Genomic DNA, 21,447 nt, shown 5'->3' with positions numbered 1-21,447 from the left:
GTTAATACATTCACTTAATTCATTCAATGCTCAAAACGCGGTCTGATGTGGTTCTGAGAAAACAAAGAGGGGAGTAGAAGACTATTTGAAGCTCTGTTTAGGAAAAGGATGTCAGATCCTTTTATCATTGTGATTTTGTTCCTCTCCGTCCCCGTTTCTCTCTCTCTCTCTCTGTCGGTTTGTCTCTTTCTGTCTCTCTCTGTCTCTCTCCGTCCCATTGTTTCTCTTTATCTCTCTCCGTCCCCCTGTTTCTCTCCTCTCTCTCTCTCTCTCCCTCTCCCTCTGTCCCCGTTTCTCTCTCTCTCCATCCCCCTGTTTCTCTCTCTCTCCGTCCCCCTGTTTCTCTCTCTCTCCGTCCTCCTGTTTCTCTCTCTCTCCCTCTCTCCTCTCTCGCTCTCGCTCTCCCTCTGTCCCCGTTTATCTCGCTCTCCGCCTCCCTGTTTCTCTCTCTTTCTCTCTCTCTCCGTCCCCCTGTTTCTCTCTCTCTCCCTCCTCTCTCTCTCTCCCTCTGTCCCCGTTTCTCTCTCTCCGCCCCCTTGTTTCTCTCTCTCTCTCTTTCTCTCTCTCCGTCCCCCTGTTTCTCTCTCTCTCTTTCTCTCCATCCCCGTTTCTCTCTCTCCGTCCCCCTGTTTCTCTCTCTCTCCGTCCCCCTCTTTCTCTCTCTCTCTCTCTCTCTCTCTCTCTCTCTCTCTCTCTCTCTCTCTCTCTCTCTCTCTCTCTCTCTCTCTCTCTCTCTCTCTCTCTCTCTCTCTCTCTCTCTCTCCCTCTGTACCTGTTTCTCTCTCTCTTTTTCTCTCTCTGCGTCCCCCTGTTTCTCTCTCTCTCCCTCCCCTCTCTCTCTCTCTCTCCCTCTGTCCCCATTTCTCTCTCTCTCCGCCCCCGTTTCTTTCTCTCTCTCCGTCCCCCTGTTTCTCTCTCTCTCTCTTTCTCTCCGTCTCCGTTTCTCTCTCTCTCCGCCCCCCTGTTTCTCTCTCTCTCTCTCTTTCTCTCTCTCTGTCCCCCTGTTTCTCTCTCTCTCCCTCCTCTCTCGCTCTCTCTCTCTTTCTCTCCGTTTCTCTCTCTCCGTCCCCTGTTTCTCTCTCTCCGTCCCCTGTTTCTCTCTCTCCGTCCCCCTGTTTCTCTCTCTCCGCCCCCTGTTTCTCTCTCTCTCCGCCCCCTGTTTCTCTCTCTCTCCGCCCCCTGTTTCTCTCTCTCTCTTTCTCTCTCTCCGTCCCCTGTTTCTCTCTCTCTCTTCCTCTCTCTCCGTCCCCCTGTTTCTCTCTCTCTCTCTCCTCTCTCTCTCTCTCTCTCTCTCTCTCTCTCTCTCTCTCTCTCTCTCTCTCTCTCTCTGTCCCCTCTCTCTCTCTCCCTCTGTCCCTGTTTCTCTCTCTCCCTCCTCTCTCTCTCTCTCTTTCTCTCCGTCCCGTTTCTCTCTCTGTATCTCTCGGTCCCCCTGTTTCTCTCTCTCTCTCTCTCTCTCTCTCTCTCTCTCTCTCTCTCTCTCTCTCTCTCTCTCTCTCTCTCTCTCTCTCTCTCTCTCTCTCTCTCTCTCTCTCTCTCTCTCTCTCTGTCCCCCTCTCTCTCTCTCTCTCTCCCTCTGTCCCTGTTTCTCTCTCTCCCTCCTCTCTCTCTCTCTCTTTCTCTCCGTCCCGTTTCTCTCTCTGTATCTCTCGGTCCCCCTGTTTCTCTCTCTCTCTCTCTCTCTCTCTCTCTCTCTCTCTCTCTCTCTATCTCTCTCTCTCTCTGTCCCGGTTTCTCTCTCTCTCTCTCTCTCTCTCTCTCTCTCTCTCTCTCTCTCTCTCTCTCTCTCTCTCTCTCTCTCTGTCCCCCTCTCTCTCTCTCCCTCTGTCCCTGTTTCTCTCTCTCCCTCCTCTCTCTCTCTCTCTTTCTCTCCGTCCCGTTTCTCTCTCTGTATCTCACCGTCCCCCTGTTTCTCTCTCTCTCTCTCTCTCTCTCTCTCTCTCTCTCTCTCTCTCTCTCTCTCTGTCCCGGTTTCTCTCTCTCTCCGTCCCTCTCTCTGTCTCCAGTTGGATGGTTGTTTACAATAAGTCCTCTCCTCAAGAGGGAACCGAGGGGCCCTCGGGGCTTTAAGGAACAGAACTGGGGCCTTTCTTTGTGCCAAAGCCTGGGCCTGGATTTAGTGCACTTTCTGCTTCACTGAGCACAAACTGAGGCCTGACACCCAGAGGGTCGCCTGGAATGGGAGTTAAAAAGGAAAAAGACAGATGGGAGTGAAGAGAATGAGAGGATAGAGAAAGAGAGGTGGAGAAGGGAAGGAAGTTTTTAATAAAAGGCAATCGCAGTGACTCTCAGGCAAGAATTCAGTGTCCAGGACAGAGGGGAGGTGTCAGGGGGATGAAAAGATAAGTGACACTAAAACAGGTTGAATTGCCATGATAATAGGGGGGAATATGACACAAAAGCAAAGTAGGAGTGGGTGTTACAGGATCACATGACTTTCACTTTTCTTTTGGGTTCAGACTAGCATGACAACCAAATATGAAAGAGGATGTACACACACACACACAAACACACACACACACTCACACACACTCGGAACTGTATTATCCATGCATGGTCAACTGTGTATCATGTCCAAACTTCTCCTCTCGTTCCCATCTCTCTCTCTTTCAGTAATATGTGCCTGACTCTGGTGAAATATGGGGAAACTAAACAGACAGAAAATCGATAATGTAAACAACAGTGGAGAGGGGCAGTAAATTACACCCCACAGACAGCACTGTCTAACTGAGGTGACAGAGGGGGGGGGGGGACAGTGAGGAGGAGGGTTGAGAGCGAAGGAGAAAGTGAAGTGTAGAAAGGAAGAATGGAGAAAGGGACGATTAAAGAGTAGAGAAGAATTGCGGAAATTATAAATTGTAGTGAAAAACAAAGTAGAGAATTGTGTTTTTAGATTTCGAGAATAAAGAGAGTTGGACTATATGATGGGCTCAGACTCAGTGGTATAATGTGGTGGTGGCCCAGACTCAGTGGTATAGTGTGGTGGTGGCTCAGACTCAGTGGTATAGTGTGGTGGTGGCTCAGACTCAGTGGTATAGTGTGGTGGTGACTCAGACTCAGTGGTATAGTGTGGTGGTGGCCCAGACACAGTGGTATAGTGTGGTGGTAACTCAGACTCAGTGGTATAGTGTGGTGGTGGCTCAGACTCAGTGGGATAGTGAGGTGGTAACTCAGACTCAGTGGTATAGTGTGGTGGTGGCTCAGACTCAGTGGTATAGTGTGGTGGTGGCTCAGACTCAGTGGTATAGTGTGGTGGTGGCTCAGACTCAGTGGGATAGTGTGGTGGTGACTCAGACTCAGTGGTATAGTGTGGTGGTAACTCAGACTCAGTGGTATAGTGTGGTGGTGACTCAGACTCAGTGGGATAGTGTGGTGGGGACTCAGACTCAGTGGTATAATGTGGTGGGGACTCAGACTCAGTGGTATAGTGTGGTGGTGACTCAGACTCAGTGGAATAGTGTGGTGGTGACTCAGACTCAGTGGTATAGTGTGGTGGTGACTCAGACTCAGTGGTATAGTGTGGTGGTGGCCCAGACTCAGTGGTATAGTGTGGTGGTGACTCAGACTCAGTGGTATAGTGTGGTGGTGGCTCAGACTCAGTGGGATAGTGAGGTGGTAACTCAGACTCAGTGGTATAGTGTGGTGGTAACTCAGACTCAGTGGTATAGTGTGGTGGTGACTCAGACTCAGTGGTATAGTGTGGTGGTGACTCAGACTCAGTGGTATAGTGTGGTGGTGGCTCAGACTCAGTGGTATAGTGTGGTGGTGGCCCAGACTCAGTGGTATAGTGTGGTGGTGGCCCAGACTCAGTGGTATAGTGTGGTGGTGGCTCAGTGGTATAGTGTGGTGGGGGCTCAGTGGTATAGTGTGGTGGGGGCTCAGTGGTATAGTGTGGTGGGGGCTCAGTGGTATAGTGTGGTGGGGGCTCAGTGGTATAGTGTGGTGGTGACTCAGACTCAGTGGTATAGTGTGGTGGTGACTCAGACTCAGTGGTATAGTGTGGTGGTGACTCAGTGGTATAGTGTGGTGGGGGCTCAGTGGTATAGTGTGGTGGGGGCTCAGTGGTATAGTGTGGTGGGGGCTCAGTGGTATAGTGTGGTGGTGACTCAGTGGTATAGTGTGGTGGGGGCTCAGTGGTATAGTGTGGTGGTGGCCCAGACTCAGTGGTATAGTGTGGTGGTGGCTCAGTGGTATAGTGTGGTGGGGGCTCAGTGGTATAGTGTGGTGGGGGCTAAGTGGTATAGTGTGGTGGGGGCTCAGTGGTATAGTGTGGTGGGGGCTCAGTGGTATAGTGTGGTGGTGACTCAGTGGTATAGTGTGGTGGGGGCTCAGTGGTATAGTGTGGTGGTGACTCAGTGGTATAGTGTGGTGGGGGCTCAGTGGTATAGTGTGGTGGTGACTCAGTGGTATAGTGTGGTATAGTGTGGTGGTGACTCAGACTCAGTGGTATAGTGTGGTGGTGACTCAGACTCAGTGGTATAGTGTGGTGGTGGCCCAGACTCAGTGGTATAGTGTGGTGGTGGCTCAGACTCAGTGGTATAGTGTGGTGGTGGCCCAGACTCAGTGGTATAGTGTGGTGGTGGCTCAGACTCAGTGGTTTAGTGTGGTGGGGACTCAGACTCAGTGGTATAGTGTGGTGGTAACTCAGACTCAGTGGTATAGTGTGGTGGTGACTCAGACTCAGTGGTATAGTGTGGTGGTGGCTCAGACTCAGTGGGATAGTGAGGTGGTAACTCAGACTCAGTGGTATAGTGTGGTGGTGGCTCAGACTCAGTGGTATAGTGTGGTGGTGGCTCAGACTCAGTGGTATAGTGTGGTGGTGGCTCAGACTCAGTGGTATAGTGTGGTGGTGGCTCAGACTCAGTGGTATAGTGTGGTGGTGGCTCAGACTCAGTGGTATAGTGTGGTGGTGACTCAGACTCAGTGGTATAGTGTGGTGGTGGCCCAGACACAGTATAGTGTGGTGGGGGCTCAGTGGTATAGTGTGGTGGTGACTCAGTGGTATAGTGTGGTGGGGGCTCAGTGGTATAGTGTGGTGGTGACTCAGTGGTATAGTGTGGTATAGTGTGGTGGTGACTCAGACTCAGTGGTATAGTGTGGTGGTGACTCAGACTCAGTGGTATAGTGTGGTGGTGGCCCAGACTCAGTGGTATAGTGTGGTGGTGGCTCAGACTCAGTGGTATAGTGTGGTGGTGGCCCAGACTCAGTGGTATAGTGTGGTGGTGGCTCAGACTCAGTGGTTTAGTGTGGTGGGGACTCAGACTCAGTGGTATAGTGTGGTGGTAACTCAGACTCAGTGGTATAGTGTGGTGGTGACTCAGACTCAGTGGTATAGTGTGGTGGTGGCTCAGACTCAGTGGGATAGTGAGGTGGTAACTCAGACTCAGTGGTATAGTGTGGTGGTGGCCCAGACTCAGTGGTATAGTGTGGTGGTGGCTCAGACTCAGTGGTATAGTGTGGTGGTGGCTCAGACTCAGTGGTATAGTGTGGTGGTGGCTCAGACTCAGTGGTATAGTGTGGTGGTGGCTCAGACTCAGTGGTATAGTGTGGTGGTGGCCCAGACTCAGTGGTATAGTGTGGTGGTGGCCCAGACTCAGTGGTATAGTGTGGTGGTAACTCAGACTCAGTGGTATAGTGTGGTGGTGGCTCAGACTCAGTGGGATAGTGAGGTGGTAACTCAGACTCAGTGGTATAGTGTGGTGGTGGCTCAGACTCAGTGGTATAGTGTGGTGGTGGCTCAGACTCAGTGGTATAGTGTGGTGGTGGCTCAGACTCAGTGGGATAGTGAGGTGGTAACTCAGACTCAGTGGTATAGTGTGGTGGTAACTCAGACTCAGTGGTATAGTGTGGTGGTGACTCAGACTCAGTGGGATAGTGTGGTGGGGACTCAGACTCAGTGGTATAATGCGGTGGGGACTCAGACTCAGTGGTATAGTGTGGTGGTGACTCAGACTCAGTGGAATAGTGTGGTGGTGACTCAGACTCAGTGGTATAGTGTGGTGGTGACTCAGACTCAGTGGTATAGTGTGGTGGTGGCCCAGACTCAGTGGTATAGTGTGGTGGTGACTCAGACTCAGTGGTATAGTGTGGTGGTGGCTCAGACTCAGTGGGATAGTGAGGTGGTAACTCAGACTCAGTGGTATAGTGTGGTGGTAACTCAGACTCAGTGGTATAGTGTGGTGGTGACTCAGACTCAGTGGTATAGTGTGGTGGTGACTCAGACTCAGTGGTATAGTGTGGTGGTGGCTCAGACTCAGTGGTATAGTGTGGTGGTGGCCCAGACTCAGTGGTATAGTGTGGTGGTGGCCCAGACTCAGTGGTATAGTGTGGTGGTGGCTCAGTGGTATAGTGTGGTGGGGGCTCAGTGGTATAGTGTGGTGGGGGCTCAGTGGTATAGTGTGGTGGGGGCTCAGTGGTATAGTGTGGTGGGGGCTCAGTGGTATAGTGTGGTGGTGACTCAGACTCAGTGGTATAGTGTGGTGGTGACTCAGACTCAGTGGTATAGTGTGGTGGTGACTCAGTGGTATAGTGTGGTGGGGGCTCAGTGGTATAGTGTGGTGGGGGCTCAGTGGTATAGTGTGGTGGGGGCTCAGTGGTATAGTGTGGTGGTGACTCAGTGGTATAGTGTGGTGGGGGCTCAGTGGTATAGTGTGGTGGTGGCCCAGACTCAGTGGTATAGTGTGGTGGTGGCTCAGTGGTATAGTGTGGTGGGGGCTCAGTGGTATAGTGTGGTGGGGGCTAAGTGGTATAGTGTGGTGGGGGCTCAGTGGTATAGTGTGGTGGGGGCTCAGTGGTATAGTGTGGTGGTGACTCAGTGGTATAGTGTGGTGGGGGCTCAGTGGTATAGTGTGGTGGTGACTCAGTGGTATAGTGTGGTGGGGGCTCAGTGGTATAGTGTGGTGGTGACTCAGTGGCATAGTGTGGTATAGTGTGGTGGTGACTCAGACTCAGTGGTATAGTGTGGTGGTGACTCAGACTCAGTGGTATAGTGTGGTGGTGGCCCAGACTCAGTGGTATAGTGTGGTGGTGGCTCAGACTCAGTGGTATAGTGTGGTGGTGGCCCAGACTCAGTGGTATAGTGTGGTGGTGGCTCAGACTCAGTGGTATAGTGTGGTGGTGGCTCAGACTCAGTGGTATAGTGTGGTGGTAACTCAGACTCAGTGGTATAGTGTGGTGGTGACTCAGACTCAGTGGGATAGTGTGGTGGTGGCTCAGACTCAGTGGTATAGTATGGTGGTGGCCCAGACTCAGTGGTATAGTGTGGTGGTGGCTCAGACTCAGTGGTATAGTGTGGTGGTGACTCAGTCTCAGTGGTATAGTGTGGTGGTGGCCCAGACTCAGTGGTATAGTGTGGTGGTGGCTCAGACTCAGTGGTTTAGTGTGGTGGGGACTCAGACTCAGTGGTATAGTGTGGTGGTAACTCAGACTCAGTGGTATAGTGTGGTGGTGACTCAGACTCAGTGGGATAGTGTGGTGGGTACTCAGACTCAGTGGTATAGTGTGGTGGTAACTCAGACTCAGTGGTATAGTGTGGTGGGGACTCAGACTCAGTGGTATAGTGTGGTGGGGACTCAGACTCAGTGGGATAGTGTGGTGGTGGCTCAGACTCAGTGGTATAGTGTGGTGGTGGCTCAGACTCAGTGGTATAGTGTGGTGGTGGCCCAGACTCAGTGGTATAGTGTGGTGGTGGCCCAGACTCAGTGGTATAGTGTGGTGGTGGCCCAGTCTCAGTGGTATAGTGTGGTGGTGGCCCAGACTCAGTGGTATAGTGTGGTGGTGGCTCACTCAGTGGTATAGTGTGGTGGTGGCTCAGACTCAGTGGTATAGTGTGGTGGTGACTCAGACTCAGTGGTATAGTGTGGTGGTGGCTCAGACTCAGTGGTATAGTGTGGTGGTGGCTCAGACTCAGTGGTATAGTGTGGTGGTGGCTCAGACTCAGTGGTATAGTGTGGTGGTGGGTCAGACTCAGTGGTATAGTGTGGTGGGGGCTCAGTGGTATAGTGTGGTGGGGGCTCAGTGGTATAGTGTGGTGGTGACTCAGTGGTATAGTGTGGTGGGGGCTCAGTGGTATAGTGTGGTGGTGACTCAGACTCAGTGGTATAGTGTGGTGGTGGCCCACACTCAGTGGTATAGTGTGGTGGTGACTCAGACTCAGTGGTATAGTGTGGTGGTGAATCAGTGGTATAGTGTGGTGGTGACAGTCTGTGTCCCTGACATTTATCTCTCTGACATACAGCTGGATAGCCACCATAAATGACCATACTCTGAACCTTGAGTCATGTTGGGCTTTTAACGGGAGTATCTGTGATGGTTGACCTTGGTGTTACTAACAGAGACCCCCCCCCCCGAGACCCGCTCTAACCCCTACTAACCCACCCAGACCCCCAAAGGTCCCCTTGCTCTTGACTGAGGCTCAGTGCACAGAGCTAATGTACTCTGAAATTGTGTTCAGAATACCAGAGTAGTGCAGTTTGTTGATTGCAGTGTGCTGTAAATGAATGAAATCTCGCTCTTCGTCTCTGTCATTCTCTCTCTCTCTCTCTCTCTCTCTCTCTGACTCTTTCTCTCTCTATATATATATGTCTGTCTGTGTGTTCCAGATGTGATCCACACAGTGGGGCCCATAGCGATGGGGAAAGTGGGGGAGGAGGAGAGGAGCCGCCTCAGGGACTGCTACCATCACAGCCTGCAGAAGGCCACCGATACCAAGCTACGCACTGTGGTGGGTGGAAGGGTTATTATTATCAATCAGTTTGAAATGTATTTTCTCTGTTTTACACTGTGTTTTATACCCCCAGGCGTTCCCTTGCATCTCCACTGGAATCTATGGTTAGTCAACAAATGTGTTTGTCTGTGTGTGTTCTCTGTGTGTTCTCTATGTGTTGTTGTGTTTTCCAGCATCACTACTCAGAGGGTAGTGATGCAGAGGGGTGAATTGAGTTCAGCACACTAGATATCAGTTTTCAGTAGAAAGAAGTTTCCAGATTAGGGGTTGAGATTAAACAGGCAGATTAACAGAGATTTGGGATGAGATGGTGTCAACTGGGATGTAATCCCCCCATTTGCTGCTGGCGAGTTTGGCGATGGCAGCGCTCCAAGATTCCCCACGGTTTCTGACTAGTGTTCTTCACACAGAGTTCAGAGAAGGTCAAACTCAATGAAACTGTCTCATTAAAGATATAGTTTAGAGTTAAGTACTGATTTGTGTGTTTTTACTCAATATTGTCACCAATTGAATTGTAGTGGGAAGATGATTGAGACAGTGGGAACATCCACAGTTAGTGCGCTATATAGGGAATAGGTTGCCATTTGGGACTCAGGAATATAAAATGTAGATAAAAGTGAAGAAGAGAGTAGACAGCCACTATCTTAGAAGAGAGAAGAGAGTAGACAGCCACTATGTTAGAAGAGAGTAGACAGCCACTATGTTAGAAGAGAGAAGACAGCCACTATGTTAGAAGAGAGTAGACAGCCACTATGTTAGAAGAGAGAAGAGAGTAGACAGCCACTATGTTAGAAGAGAGTAGACAGCCACTATGTTAGAAGAGAGAAGAGAGTAGACAGCCACTATGTTAGAAGAGAGTAGACAGCCACTATGTTAGAAGAGAGTAGACAGCCACTATGTTAGAAGAGAGTAGACAGCCAATATGTTAGAAGAGAGAAGAGAGTATACAGCCAATATGTTAGAAGAGAGAAGAGAGTATACAGCCACTATGTTAGAAGAGAGAAGAGAGTAGACAGCCACTATGTTAGCAGAGAGAAGAGAGTAGACAGCCACTATGTTAGCAGAGAGAAGAGAGTATACAGCCACTATGTTAGAAGAGAGAAGAGAGTAGACAGCCACTATGTTAGAAGAGAGAAGAGAGTATACAGCCAATATGTTAGAAGAGAGAAGAGAGTATACAGCCACTATGTTAGAAGAGAGAAGAGAGTAGACAGCCACTATGTTAGAAGAGAGAAGAGAGTATACAGCCAATATGTTAGAAGAGAGAAGAGAGTATACAGCCAATATGTTAGAAGAGAGAAGAGAGTATACAGCCACTATGTTAGAAGAGAGAAGAGAGTATACAGCCACTATGTTAGAAGAGAGAAGAGAGTATACAGCCAATATGTTAGAAGAGAGAAGAGAGTATACAGCCAATATGTTAGAAGAGAGAAGAGAGTATACAGCCACTATGTTAGAAGAGAGAAGAGAGTATACAGCCACTATGTTAGAAGAGAGAAGAGAGTATACAGCCACTATGTTAGAAGAGAGAAGAGAGTAGACAGCCACTATGTTAGAAGAGAGTAGACAGCCAATATGTTAGAAGAGAGAAGAGAGTATACAGCCAATATGTTAGAAGAGAGAAGAGAGTATACAGCCACTATGTTAGAAGAGAGAAGAGAGTAGACAGCCACTATGTTAGCAGAGAGAAGAGAGTAGACAGCCACTATGTTAGCAGAGAGAAGAGAGTATACAGCCACTATGTTAGAAGAGAGAAGAAAGTATACAGCCACTATGTTAGAAGAGAGTAGACAGCCACTATGTTAGAAGAGAGTAGACAGCCACTATGTTAGAGAGTAGACAGCCACTATGTTAGAGAGTAGACAGCCACTCTGTTAGAAGAGAGTAGACAGCCACTCTGTTAGCTGGTCCAAACAAATGGGTGTTTCTCTAATTTTATTGATTCAACCGTTCTCTTGGCCACCCATAACACAGTGCTCTTGGCCACCCATAACACAGTGCTCTTGGCCACCCATAACACAGTGCTCTTGGCCACCCATAACACAGTGCTCTTGGCCACCCATAACACAGTGCTCTTGGCCACCCATAACACAGTGCTCTTGGCCACCCATAACACAGTGCTCTTGGCCACCCATAACACAGTGCTCTTGGCCACCCATAACACAGTGCTCTTGGCCACCCATAACACAGTGCTCTTGGCCACCCATAACACAGTGCTCTTGGCCACCCATAACACAGTGCTCTTGGCCACCCATAACACAGTGCTCTTGGCCACCTGCACACCACAGTAATTGCTGTGTTTTTGTGTCTAGGATACCCACCTGAGCAGGCTGTGCACGTCGCGTTGGAGACTGTCAGGAAGTACCTGGATGAACACCATGAGAAGGTGTGTGTGCTCTTGTTTGTATGTGTGTGTGTCTAATTATTATTTTTTTCCTTTTTTTCTGGTATTCTGTCTCACAGCTGTTGTTTTTGGTTTTCTGGAGAGATTCAGGAGAGGGCGGACTGCGACAACACGCACACACGCACACACGCACACACGCACACACGCACACACACACACACACACACACACACACACACACACACACACACACACACACACACACACACACACACACACACACACTCGTGGCTAAGGCTGTGTTTTAATTGGCTCCTGACGGGCTTAGAAGAGGGAAAAGAGGAATAGATGACTGGAGGGAAGTTAGTCTGTCGCCTGTCTGTTATCTTTACTATCTTCTTCTTCATCATTCACTCCTTCCTCTACTCTTCCTCCAGTTCGCCAGTGTACACTATTTTTGTGATAAATTATTTATAACTTTTTTTTAGTTATACTAGTTGACACAACACAACAGCATGAGATATCTACATATTAAACCAAAACAAAAAGGAAATCCCTAAATTCATAGTACTACAAAATATTATATTTTGACCTTCAGTCTGATCTATTGTCAATGTTCCTCTGCACTCTCCCAGCATCCATACAGCTGACTGTTTACCTGATGCCAATAACATCTGCCTCCTACCAAACCCTATGATATATACTGTATAGATAATGATAGCTTCTGCTGGATCTGTGGCCTAATTGTAGTGGACCAGAATCCAGCTCTGCTCCAGTCCAAACACGGACTTAATGGCAGTGTGTTCATTGAGTAATGAGGATGTGAAGGGATGGGAGGCTTCACTGCCAGCAGCAGGGTACCCTATAGAAGTCACTGCTGGTCATTATTAAGTGTTCTGATATCGTAGAGATCTTTTCTCTGGGCTGATGAAGACGTAGTCCAGACATACAGCTGTTATATTACAACTCGTTTTGTATGAAAATGCTTTGTTCTCAGTATTTAGCATCGCTTCTGAAGATCAACTTTATTCTACAGTTATACCAGCAGCAGACAACGTCCGGCCCGTCAGCCCATTCAAACTTTTTGTTGTTGTTGATGGGGTAATTATTATTCTTGGGTCAAATAAAACCTCCAGGCCACTGTTGAAAGTCTAAAACTTGATAGAAAGTAGGTAGAAATACTAATGGACCTATACGTTTTCAGATAACTGCTCTTTTTCTGACCAACAAATTGTTCCAAAGAAAATCTGTGCTGCCCTCCGCTGAACTTTGAAATCCTGCTGTGGCCCTCGAGACAAAATGATGGTCTTTCACTTATTTATATGGATGTTTTTTGTGTGTGTGTGTGTCTCATAAAGCTGGACAGAGTGATCTTCTGTGTGTTCCTGCCCACTGATAAGGAGCTGTACCTGAAAAACCTCCCTCTCTACTTCCCTTCCGGTGAGTCAACACATACACAGTGACACCATACATATCCTACACAGCCAAATCATCACCTCTGACTCATTTGACACCAGTGGGAGTAGCTAGTAGTTAACACTGGTTTGCTCTGGTAACACCACTCCATGTAAAAGGACTTGTCATGGTGGCTCCATATCTGGAGCTACGGTACTGACAGGCCTCTTAGCCAATCATCTCTCTTTACCCCTTATCTTTGTACCCGCCCTTAGCCTGCTGATCAGAGCGCCCTGTTCGAACGCAGGTAACACGCATGGTGTGGAGTAGTGTCATGTGTGTCAATAGCTGTAGCTATGGCAACGATGGTAGTTTTGCTATCAAGGGTCTGACAGTGATTGAACTGATCGTGCTGTGGTGTTTGTGGAACCCCTCTGTAGTTTCCTAACTCCTAACCTAGACCCTTTCCTAACCAACTGACAATGTAGCAGACTGTACAAATGGTGCTGTGCTAGTATCTTAGAAGAAGTTTAACCAAGGATCCCCATAGGTTAAGACTAGCCTTGAGGTGAATGTTCGCTGTTCAAACTGACTGTGTGAAATATTGTACTTGTCTTTTCCTGTGAGAGATGTATGGTGAGATCCTGGTTGAATGACTGTGGTTAACCCTCTCAGCCCTGCTTGTGTTGACAGATATTACTCTCACAGTATAATACATTATGTATATTACACTGAACTCAAATAGAAACGCAACAATTTATAAGATTTTACTGAGTTAAGGTTCATATAAGAAAATCAGTCAATTTAAATTCATTAGGGCCTAGTGTATGGATTTCACATGACTGGGAATACAGATATGCTGATGGTCACATACACCTTAAAACCAGTAGGGGAGTGGATCAGAAAACCAGTCAGTATCTGGGGTGACCACCATTTGCCTCGACACATCTCCTTCTCATAGAGTTGATCAGGCTGTTGATTGTGGCCTGTGGAATGTTGTCCCATTCCTCCTCAATGGCTGTGCGAAGTTCCTGGATATTGGCGGGAACTGGAACATGCTGTCGTACACGTCGATCCAGAGCATCCCAAACATGCTGAATGGGTGACATGTCTGGTGATTAGGCAGTCCATGGAAGAACTGGGATTTTTTCAGCTTCCAGGAATTGTGTACAGATCCTTGCGACATGGGGCCATGCATTATCATACTGAAACATGAGGTGATGGAGGCGGATAAATGGCACGACAATGGGCCTCAGGATCTCATCACGGTATCTCTGTGCATTCAAATTGCCATAGATAAAATTCTGTTGTTTTTGTTGTCCGTAACTCATGCCTGCTCATAATATTACCCCACCACCACCATGGGGCACTATGATCACTACGTTGACATCAGCTAACTGATCGTCCACACTACGCCATCTGACCAGTACAGTTGAAATCGGGATTCATCCGGGAAGAGCACACTTCTCCAGCGGTCATCGTAGGTGAGCATTTGCCCACTGAAGTCGGTTACAACGCCGAACTGCAGTCAAGTCAAGACCCTGTTGAGAACAACAAGCATGCAGATGAGCTTCCCTGAGTTGATTTCTGACAGTTTTTGCAGAAATTCTTTGGTTGTGCAAACCCACAGTTTCATCAGCTGTCCGGGTGGCTAGTGTCAAACGAGCCTGCAGGTGAAGAAGCCGGATGTGGAGGTCCTGGGCTGACGTGGTTACACGTGGTCTGAGGCCGGTTGGACGTACTGACAAACTCTCCAAAACAACATTGGAGGTGGCTTATGGTAGAGAAATAAAGATTAAATTATCTGGCAACATCTCTGATGGACATTCCTGCAGTTATCTAGCATCGAATAGTCCCTGCGATATGCAACTGTTCAGGGAAGTCAGGAACCAATACACGCAGTCAGTCAGGAAAGCTAAGGCCAGCTTCTTCAGGCAGAAATTTGCATCCTCTAACTCCAACTCCAAAAAGTTCTGGGACACTGTGAAGTCCATAGAGAACAAGAGCACCTCCTCCCAGCTGCCCACTGCACTGAGGCTAGGTAACACGGTCACCACCGATAAATCCATGATTATCGAAAACTTCAACAAGCATTTCTCAAAGGCTGGCCATGCCTTCCGCCTGGCTACTCCAACCTCGGCCAACAGCTCCGCAGCTACTCGCCCAAGCCTCTCCAGGTTCTCCTTTACCCAAATCCAGATAGCAGATGTTCTGAAAGAGCTGCAAAACCTGGACCTGTACAAATCAGCTGGGCTTGACAATCTGGACCCTCTATTTCTGAAACTATCTGCCGCCATTGTCGCAACCCCTATTACCAGCCTGTTCAACCTCTCTTTCATATCGTCTGAGATACCCAAGGATTGGAAAGCTGCCGCAGTCATCCCCCTCTTCAAAGGGGGAGACACCCTGGACCCAAACTGTTACAGACCTATATCCATCCTGCCCTGCCTATCTAAGGTCTTCGAAAGCCAAGTCAACAAACAGGTCACTGACCATCTCGAATCCCACCGTAACTTCTCCGCTGTGCAATCTGGTTTCCGAGCCGATCACGGGTGCACCTCAGCCACGCTCAAGGTACTAAACGATATCATAACCGCCATCGATAAAAGACAGTACTGTGCAGCCGTCTTCATCAACCTTGCCAAGGCTTTCGACTCTGTCAATCACCATATTCTTATCGGCAGACTCAGTAGCCTCGGTTTTTCGGATGACTGCCTTGCCTGGTTCACCAATTACTTTGCAGACAGAGTTCAGTGTGTCAAATCGGAGGGCATGCTGTCCGGTCCTCTGGCAGTCTCTATGGGGGTGCCACAGGGTTCAATTCTCGGGCCGACTCTTTTCTCTGTATATATCAATGATGTTGCTCTTGCTGCGGGCGATTCCCTGATCCACCTCTACGCAGACGACGCCATTCGATATACTTTCGGCCCGTCCTTGGACACTGTGCTATCTAACCTCCAAACGAGCTTCAATGCCATACAACACTCCTTCCGTGGCCTCCAACGGCTCTTAAACGCTAGTAAAACCAAATGCATGCTTTTCAACCGTTCGCTGCCTGCACCCGCACGCCTGACTAGCATCACCATCCTGGATGGTTCCGACCTTGAATATGTGGACATCTATAAGTACCTAGGTGTCTGGCTAGACTGTAAACTCTCCTTCCAGACTCATATCAAACATCTCCAATTGAAAATCAAATCTAGAGTCGGCTTTTTAATTCCGCAACAAAGCCTCCTTCACTCACGCCGCCAAACTTACCCTAGTAAAACTGACTATCCTACCGATCCTCGACTTTGGCGATGTCATCTACAAAATTGCTTCCAACACTCTACTCAGAAAACTGGATGCAGTTTATCACAGTGCCATCCATTTTGTCACTAAAGCACCTTATACCACCCACCACTGCGACCTGTATGCTCTAGTCGGCTGGCCCTCGCTACATATTTGTCGCCAGACCCACTGGCTCCAGGTCATCTACAAGTCCATGCTAGGTAAAGCTCCGCCTTATCTCAGTTCACTGGTCACGATGGCAACACCCACCCGTAGCACGCGCTCCAGCAGGTGTATCTCACTGATCATCCCTAAAGCCAACACCTCATTTGGCCGCCTTTCGTTCCAGTTCTCTGCTGCCTGTGACTGGAACGAATTGCAAAAATCGCTTAAGTTGGAGACTTTTATCTCCCTCACCAACTTCAAACATCTGCTATCTGAGCAGCTAACCGATCGCTGCAGCTGTACATAGTCTATCGGTAAATAGCACACCCATTTTTACCTACCTCATCCCCATACTGTTTTTATTTATTTACTTCTCTGCTCTTTTGCACACCAATATCTCTACCTGTACATGACCATCTGATCATTTATCACTCCAGTGTTAATCTGCAAAATGTTAATTATTCGCCTACCTCATGCCGTTTGCACACAATGTATATAGACTCTCTTTTTTCCTACTGTGTTATTGACTTGTTAATTGTTTACTCCATGTGTAACTCTGTGTTGTCTGCTCACACTGCTATGCTTTATCTTGGCCAGGTCGCAGTTGCAAATGAGAACTTGTTCTCAACTAGCCTACCTGGTTAAATAAAGGTGTTCTCAACTAGCCTACCTGGTTAAATAAAGGTGTTATCAACTAGCCTACCTGGTTAAATAAAGGTGTTCTCAACTAGCGTACCTGGTTAAATAAAGGTGTTCTCAACTAGCCTACCTGGTTAAATAAAGGTGTTCTCAACTAGCCTACCTGGTTAAATAAAGGTGAAATACATAAATAATAAATAAAAATTGCACGCCCCTTCAAAACTTGAGAGATCTGTGGCATTGTGTTTTAGTGGCCTTTTATTGTCCCCAGCCCAAGGTGCACCTGTGTAATGATCATGCTGTTTAATCAGCTTCTTGATATGCCACACCTGTCAGGTGGATGGATTATCTTGGCAAATGAGAAATAAACAACTGTGTACAAAAGTTGAGATAAATAAGCTTTTTGTGCATATGGAACATTTCTGGGATCTTCTATTTCAGCTCATGAAACATGGGACCAACACTTTACATGTGGCATTTATATTTTTGTTCAGTGTGTGTGTATATATATATATATAAAATGTAGTCATGGCTACTGAATTTCACAGGTTTCTGATACACCTTGTTCTGTCTTTCCCTTAGGCTCACCTGTGAAGAGTAAACTCTGAAAGAGTGACATGTGGAGTTGTGCAATAATGCGGCTCACCACATGCAATATCCTTATCTTCCTTTCCCCCCACCGGCTCTGCACTAGAGAAGACCTGGGTACATATCTTAACGCTGGATGAATGTCTAGAACTGAATAAACTGCTTTATTATCAATGAACCTCAGGCTTCTGACCAAACTCATCTGACGAGCTGTTTGTACATGTTTGAATAATGAGATGTTGGGGGACTTTGTGTGTGTGAGAATAGTAAACAAACAACAATTTGACCATCTGGGGACATTTTGTTAGTCCCCACATGGTCAAATGCTACTTCTAGGGGGTTTAGGGTTAGGAGCTAGGGTTAGTTTTAGGAGCAAGGGTAGTTTTAGGGTTAGGAGCTAGGGTCAGTTTTAGGGTTAGGAGCTAGGGGTAGTTTTAGGGTTAGGAGCTAGGGGTAGTTTTAGGGTTAGGAGCTAGGGGTAGTTTTAGGGTTAGGAGCTGGGGGTAGTTTTAGGGTTAGGAGCTAGGGTCAGTTTTAGGGTTAGGAGCTAGGGGTAGTTTTAGGGTTAGGAGCTAGGGGTAGTTTTAGGGTTAGGAGCTGGGGGTAGTTTTAGGGTTAGGAGCTAGGGGTAGTTTTAGGGTTAGGAGCTAGGGTTAGTTTTAGGGTTAGGAGCTAGGGGTAGTTTTAGGGTTTGGAGCTAGGGGTAGTTTTAGGGTTAGGAGCTAGGGGTAGTTTTAGGGTTAGGAGCTAGGGGTAGTTTTAGGGTTAGGAGCTGGGGGTAGTTTTAGGGTTAGGAGCTAGGGGTAGTTTTAGGGTTAGGAGCTAGGGTTAGTTTTAGGGTTAGGAGCTAGGGTTAGTTTTAGGGTTAGGAGCTAGGGGTAGTTTTAGGGTTTGGAGCTAGGGGTAGTTTTAGGGTTAGGAGCTAGGGGTAGTTTTAGGGTTAGGAGCTAGGGGTAGTTTTAGGGTTAGGAGCTAGGGGTAGTTTTAGGGTTTGGAGCTAGGGGTAGTTTTAGGGTTAGGAGCTGGGGGTAGTTTTAGGGTTAGGAGCTAGGGGTAGTTTTAGGGTTAGGAGCTAGGGTTAGTTTTAGGGTTAGGAGCTAGGGGTAGTTTTAGGGTTTGGAGCTAGGGGTAGTTTTAGGGTTAGGAGCTAGGGGTAGTTTTAGGGTTAGGAGCTAGGGGTAGTTTTAGGGTTAGGAGCTGGGGGTAGTTTTAGGGTTAGGAGCTAGGGGTAGTTTTAGGGTTAGGAGCTAGGGTTAGTTTTAGGGTTAGGAGCTAGGGGTAGTTTTAGGGTTTGGAGCTAGGGGTAGTTTTAGGGTTAGGAGCTGGGGGTAGTTTTAGGGTTAGGAGCTAGGGGTAGTTTTAGGGTTAGGAGGTAGGGGTAGTTTTAGGGTTAGGAGCAAGGGTTAGTTTTAGGGTTAGGAGCTAGGGGTAGTTTTAGGGTTTGGAGCTAGGGGTAGTTTTAGGGTTAGGAGCTAGGGGTAGTTTTAGGGTTAGGAGCTGGGGGTAGTTTTAGGGTTAGGAGCTAGGGGTAGTTTTAGGGTTAGGAGCTAGGGTTAGTTTTAGGGTTAGGAGCTAGGGGTAGTTTTAGGGTTTGGAGCTAGGGGTAGTTTTAGGGTTAGGAGCTAGGGGTAGTTTTAGGGTTAGGAGCTAGGGGTAGTTTTAGGGTTAGGAGCTGGGGGTAGTTTTAGGGTTAGGAGCTAGGGGTAGTTTTAGGGTTAGGAGGTAGGGGTAGTTTTAGGGTTAGGAGCAAGGGTTAGTTTTAGGGTTAGGAGCTAGGGGTAGTTTTAGGGTTAAGGTTAGGTTTTGGGTTAGGTTTGGGGAAAATTGGTTTTTGAACGAGACTGAATTGTGTGTCCCCACAATGTTAGCTGTACAAGAGTGTGTGTGGAGAAGAATAAGCTAATTAAAAGAGATCAGAGGATTACATGTTGGCATTTTGGGGGATTGGATTGGATTCACTGAGTTTGTCAGGTGGGACCGCTTCCTGTGAGTCGTTTCGTCTTTAGTGTGCGTGTGTGTGCGTTTGAGTGTCTACATTTGTGTGTCTGACTGAGTGCGACTGCCTACCTGAAAATGTGTGTGTTGTCATTCTCAGGCAGACCAGGTGGTGGTTTGTTTGAAATGAAATGACAGTTTGTTCCTGTCACCCCACCCTGTGCTCCCGCTTTCATGTTTAGACAACTTTCTTTATTGATTTTCACATTTTTACAACAGCACAAAAATAAATAAGCAATGCTGACAAGAAGCCCCAGCTATCATTACAACTCCCCTAATGTCACTAGCTGTCTGAATATTTATTTTAGCTAAGGAAGAGGTAGAGGGAGGTAGGGAAAAGACAAGAATTGGGGAGTGAGAGATCGAGGGGGAGAAGAGGGAGAGACTTTTTATAAGCAGATAGACTGAGAGGATGAGATTGAGAGAGACAGGGATAAAAAGAGAGTAAGACTCATTATCCCCAACCGAATGCTTGCTTAGGAGCCCTTCCCAAACGATGCAGATTTTTTAAAAATAGTAACATGAGGAATAAAATACACAATTGAGCTATATACAGGAAGTACCAGATCAATGCGGAGCTATATACAGGAAGTACCAGTACCAGATCAATGTGGAGCTATATACAGGAAGTACCAGATCAATGTGGAGCTATATACAGGGAGTACCAGTACCAGATCAATGTGGAGCTATATACAGGATGTAACAGATCAATGTGGAGCTATATACAGGATGTACCAGTACCAGATCAATGTGGAGCTATATACAGGGAGTACCAGTGCCAGATCAATGTGGAGCTACAGTGGGGAGAACAAGTATTTGATACACTGCCGATTCAACTGTGAGAGACAGAATCTAAAACAAAAATCCAGAAAATCAATTTGCATTTTATTACATGACGTAAGTATTTGATACATCAGAAAACCAGAACTTAATATTTGGTACAGAAACCTTTGTTTGCAATTACAGAGATCATATGTTTCTTGTAGTTCTTGACTAGGTTTGCACACACTGCAGCAGAGATTTTGGCCCACTCCTCCATAGACCTTCTCCAGATCCTTCAGGATTCGGGCTGTTGCTGGGCAATACGGACTCTCAGATCCCTCCAAAGATGTTCTATTGGGTTCAGGTCTGGAGACTGGCTAGGCCACTCCAGGACCTTGAGATGCTTCTTACGGAGCCACTCCTTAGTTGCCCTGGCTGTGTGTTCCGGGTCGTTGTCATGCTGGAAGACCCAGCCACTACCCATCTTCAATGCTCTTACTGAGGGAAGGAGGTTGTTGGCCAAGATCTTGCGATACATGGCCCCATCCATCCTCCCCTCAATACGATGCAGTTGTCCTGTCCCCTTTGCAGAAAAACATCCCCAAAGAATGTTTCCACCTCCATGCTTCACAGTTGGGATGGTTTTCTTGGGGTTGTACTCATCCTTCTTCTTCCTCCAAACACGGCAAGTGGAGTTTAGACCAAAAAGCTCTATTTTTGTCTCATCAGACCACATGACCTTCTCACATTCCTCCTCTGGATCATCCAGATAGTCATTGGCAATCTTCAGATGGGCCTGGACATGCGCTGGCTTGAGCAGGGGGACCTTGCGTGCGCTGCAGGATTTTAATCCATGACGGCGTAGTGTGTTACTCGTTGTTTTCTTTGAGACTGTGGTCCCAGCTCTCTTCAGGTCATTGACCAGGTCCTGCCGTGTAGTTCTGGGCTGATCCCTCACCTTCCTCATGATCATTGATGCCCCACGAGGTGAGATCTTGCATGGGAGCCCCAGACCGAGGGTGATTGACCGTCATCTTGAACTTCTTCCATTTTCTAATAATTGCGCCAACAGTTGCCTTCTCACCAAGCTGCTTGCCTATTGTCCTGTAACCCATTCCAGCCTTGTGCAGGTCTACAATTTAACTCTGATGTCCTTACACAGCTCTCTGGTCTTGGCCATTGTGGAGAGGTTGGAGTCTGTTTGATTGAGTGTGTGGACAGGTGTCTTTTATACAGGTAACAAGTTCAAACAGGTGCAGTTAATACAGGTAATGAGTGGAGAACAGGAGGGCTTCTTAAAGAAAAACTAACAGGTCTGTGAGAGCCGGAATTCTTACTGGCTGGTTGGTGATCAAATACTTATGTCATGCAATAAAATGAATTACTTAAAAATCATACAATGTGATTTTCTGGATTTTTGTTTTAGATTCCGTCTCTCACAGTTTAAGTGTACCTATGATAAAAATTACAGACCTCCACATGCTTTGTAAGTAGGAAAATCGGCAGCGTATCAAATACTTGTTCTCCCCACTGTATATTGTGAGGACCAGTACCAGATCACTGT

At 47.6% G+C, this 21,447-nt stretch overlaps 1 protein-coding gene across 3 annotated transcripts in view; it reads left to right on the top strand.

The window, feature by feature from the left end:
- macrod1 (mono-ADP ribosylhydrolase 1) overlaps positions 1-19,371 on the top strand; it is a 119,607-nt gene extending 100,236 nt beyond the window's left edge. For 2 of the 3 annotated variants that reach the window (XM_052514001.1, XM_052513999.1), the window contains 5 exons: positions 8,601-8,722; positions 8,799-8,829; positions 11,038-11,111; positions 12,428-12,509; positions 17,121-19,371. In XM_052514001.1, coding sequence (XP_052369961.1) covers positions 8,601-8,722; positions 8,799-8,829; positions 11,038-11,111; positions 12,428-12,509; positions 17,121-17,146 — 335 coding nt within the window. In that variant the 3' untranslated portion in view covers positions 17,147-19,371. Of the gene's footprint in view, positions 1-8,600; positions 8,723-8,798; positions 8,830-11,037; positions 11,112-12,427; positions 12,510-12,739; positions 12,772-17,120 lie in introns of all 3 variants that reach the window. The other variant, XM_052514000.1, reaches the window with a different exon arrangement.
- Positions 19,372-21,447: the final 2,076 nt, after the last annotated feature.

The sequence above is a fragment of the Oncorhynchus keta genome, chromosome 4, assembly GCF_023373465.1.
Source record: "Oncorhynchus keta strain PuntledgeMale-10-30-2019 chromosome 4, Oket_V2, whole genome shotgun sequence".
Lineage (NCBI taxonomy): Eukaryota > Metazoa > Chordata > Actinopteri > Salmoniformes > Salmonidae > Oncorhynchus > Oncorhynchus keta.
Note: the sequence above shows the minus strand (reverse complement) of the source record. Positions and strands in the feature narration are given on the sequence as shown.